At 52.1% G+C, this 3,333-nt stretch overlaps 1 protein-coding gene across 1 annotated transcript; it reads right to left on the bottom strand.

Moving 5' to 3' along the window:
• LOC128899812 (olfactory receptor 14A16-like) lies at positions 1–2,728 on the bottom strand. Its single transcript, XM_054179514.1, has 2 exons — positions 1,826–2,728; positions 1–294 (listed from the first exon to the last, which is right to left on the bottom strand). Exons 1-2 carry the CDS (start codon positions 2,726–2,728, stop codon positions 1–3), a joined length of 1,197 nt encoding a protein of 398 aa, XP_054035489.1.
• Positions 2,729–3,333: the final 605 nt, after the last annotated feature.

Genomic DNA, 3,333 nt, shown 5'->3' with positions numbered 1-3,333 from the left:
TCATACGCCGCCTGCCTTCCCATTTTGCATTGGTACCTGTGCGCACAGGCAGTCTCCCCGATTGTATGGCAGTCTCCCAGACTTTGCAGCGTCTTCAGCAATCGATCCCGCTCTGCGTTTGCCCGAGCTTCTTTGGTGATCGATCGGCCCCGCTCCCCGAGCGTGCTCCCCGAGCTTGCCGCCGGTGCTGCCAGAACCGGTGCCGGTAATCTTACGACTTGGGCTTCGGTGAACGCCGCTCTCAGTCTTTGGAAGTGTCGTTCCAAAGGAAGGTCCCTGTTTGGGTGCCACTTGCTGCAAGAAGGGGTCGCAAACGATCAATATGATCCACGAAATCCAACTTTATTGAGCATCAGACACTTCTTATATACAGCAGCCTAGCTGACAACCCCACCTTCTGCGGTTAAACATCCTGCTTTCCCATCCTGATGAGATAATCACAAGAATTCTGTTTTACATTCTTCTTTACTTGTTATCGCCTGTAAGGGCATAGTGACCTTGCTTTGGTATCCTGTTATCCTTTGCAGGCAGCTGCAAGCACAGCTACAAGGCCATGGAGGCCTGGCTGCATCAACACACTAGCTTACTGTGAGCAGTAAATAACAAGATGGAGTGCGGCCTACATGCTCTTGTTCAAACCATAATTCCATAGAACCATGTCTTTACAAGCCATTCCTCAACATATAAAGGAAAACAAAGACAATTCTAAACAAATTTCATTGATAGATCTGTGGGAATGTAACTTTAAAATTTTAGTCAGTCTGAGTCTGTTTCAGTCTTGGTCTGGACAGCTGTTTCTCATTCTTCTGTGCTTGGCGCTGACCTTCAACTAATGAGATAAGAAACTAATTCTTTTCTCGCCTTACCATACTCTTTGAACTAACAGAATTCCCCCTAAATAATTACTTTTCACTCTAACCCTTTTTGGGAAAAAAGGAGGAAGGGGCAGAAGGGTTTTTTGGAGGGAGCCCTCCTCTATAAAGGTGGGGTGGGGAATATTCTGTGTTTCATTCTTTCCTGTATATTTTTTTATATACTGTAAATCCTGTATATTGTGTATATATTCATTGCATTTCATTAAGCTCTCTTCCATTTTGCTTCTCTGACTGAGTTAGCTGTGGTTTGTGTGTGTGGGGAGAACTGAACATCTCTTACTACCACAGGGGGTCAGGGTATTCAATTTGGACTCTGAGTAGGTGCAGTCTGTAATGCGAGGGGGTTGGGGTATGAAGGCATGAGGAGACCTCCTGTTCTGATGGCAGAGTTGCTCTGGATCACAGCTCTGTGCCAGCAGTGCCCCTGGGCTGTCCCTGCATGCAGTCCCAGCACTGCCACACAGCAGCACAGTGCCCAAGCTGCCAGAGCACTCAGGCCTTGCCCCAGCACAGAGGCTCAGCAGGAGAGGGTGGAAGGGCAGAAAATTGCTGCTGAGGACAGCCCAAGCTCTGAGGCTCCCTGGCACTGCTGCTGTGCTGGGACTCTGCCCCTCCACCTCTGCACACAGGCACTGCCCTGCAGCTCCACAGAACCCTTGGAGGAAGGAACTCAGAGAAACAACTCCCTGCAGGATCCTTTATTGTGTTGAACACCCAGGGAGCACAGCTGCTCATGTCTGCAGCCATGGGGTCACAGCAGACAGGGGGTCACAGCAGACAGGACAACACTGAACCAGAAATGGTCTGAAGAAAGACATTCTCACAAAGGGAAGAGCCCCAGCAGCAGCCAGAACTCCAGCAGCCAGGCTGGGCCTGCACTGAGTGACATCAGAACTGCTCTGCAGGAGAAGACAAAGAGTTTATTGCTGCTGAAAGCATCCAGGGATCAGTTGGCTCAGGGCAGCCTTGAGCTCCTGGTTCCTCAGGCTGTAGATGAGAGGGTTCACTGCTGGAGGCACCACTGAGTACAGAACTGACACCACCAGGTCCAGGGATGGGGAGGAGATGGAGGAGGGCTTCAGGTAGGCAAAGGAGGCAGTGCTGAGAAACAGGGAGACCACAGCCAGGTGAGGGAGGCAGGTGGCAAAGGCTTTGTGGCGTCCCTGCTGAGAGGGGATCCTCAGCACTGCCCTAAAGATCTGCACATAGGACACCACAATCAACACAAAACAGACAAAGAATAAACAGGCAGTGAGCACAAGAAGCCAAATTTCCCTGAGGTAGGATGTGGAGCAGGAGAGCTTGAGGATCTGGGGGATTTCACAGAAGAACTGGTCCACAGCAATGCCCTGGCAGAGGGGCAGGGAAAATGTATTGGTTGTGTGCAGCAGAGCATTGAGAGCCCCACAGGCCCAGGCAGCTGCTACCAGGTGGAGACAAACTCTGCTGCCCAGGAGGGTCTCATAGTGCAGGGGTCTGCAGATGGCAACGTACCGATCGTAGGACATGGTGGTGAGGAGAAAATACTCTGCTGACATGAAAAAGGGAAAGAGAAAGACCTGAGCAACACATCCTGCATAGGAGATGTCCCTGCGGTCCCTCAGGGAATTAGCCATGGATTTTGGCACAGTGGTGGAGATGGCACCCAAGTCAAGGAGGGCGAGGTTGAGGAGGAAGAAGTACATGGGGGTGTGGAGGTGGTGGTCCCAGGCTATGGTGCTGATGATGAGGCCATTGCCCAGCAGGGCAGCCAGGTAGATGGCCAGGAAGGGGCAGAAGTGCAGGAGCTGCAGCTGCCTTGTGCCTGGGAATGGCAGGAGGAGGAAGTGGGTGATGGAGCTGCTGTTGGCCATCTGTTTCCTCTGGCCATGGAGACCTGTGCAAGGAGGGAAAGGCAGTGACAAGTTAGGGCACACTTCTCTCAGCCTCATTGTAACCCCTGTCCCTGAGTTGCATGAGGAATGGATCAGCTCAGTCCCATCACTACCAATCACTGATGGTTCATCACAGCTTCAAATGCAGCAGGGGCCCAGAATTGCCATGAAGATTCCTCTGGTATCAGAACAGAAAGTGACCAACAGCCCAGTCCCAGGGAATGAGAGTCCCATGGAGAGGTGGAGAACCAGGGAACAGCTCTGCAGTGCTGCAGACACAATGAAGGGAAGAGACAAAGGCAGAGGGGCTTGGGGTGAAGCATCCTCCTTCCCCAGCTCTGGTCTCTGCAGCTCACAGGATGGAACTGAAGAGCTTTTATCCTCCTCCTGTGTGCACAGTCCAGGAGCCTTCAGCTGAATGTCAGCTGCCAAGGTTGTGACTCCTGACCTGGAGCCCATAGCTTTGAGGGCACTGCCTCTGCAGGGTAGAAGAGGAGAGCAAAAGGTTGCATTGGGAAATGTGTCTGCAGTGCAGAGAATGGCACAGAGGTGCCTGATCCCCCTTGCCAGGGCAGCTCTGCAAG

The sequence above is a fragment of the Dryobates pubescens genome, unplaced genomic scaffold, assembly GCF_014839835.1.
Source record: "Dryobates pubescens isolate bDryPub1 unplaced genomic scaffold, bDryPub1.pri scaffold_73_arrow_ctg1, whole genome shotgun sequence".
Classification (NCBI taxonomy): Eukaryota; Metazoa; Chordata; class Aves; order Piciformes; family Picidae; genus Dryobates; species Dryobates pubescens.
Note: the sequence above shows the minus strand (reverse complement) of the source record. Positions and strands in the feature narration are given on the sequence as shown.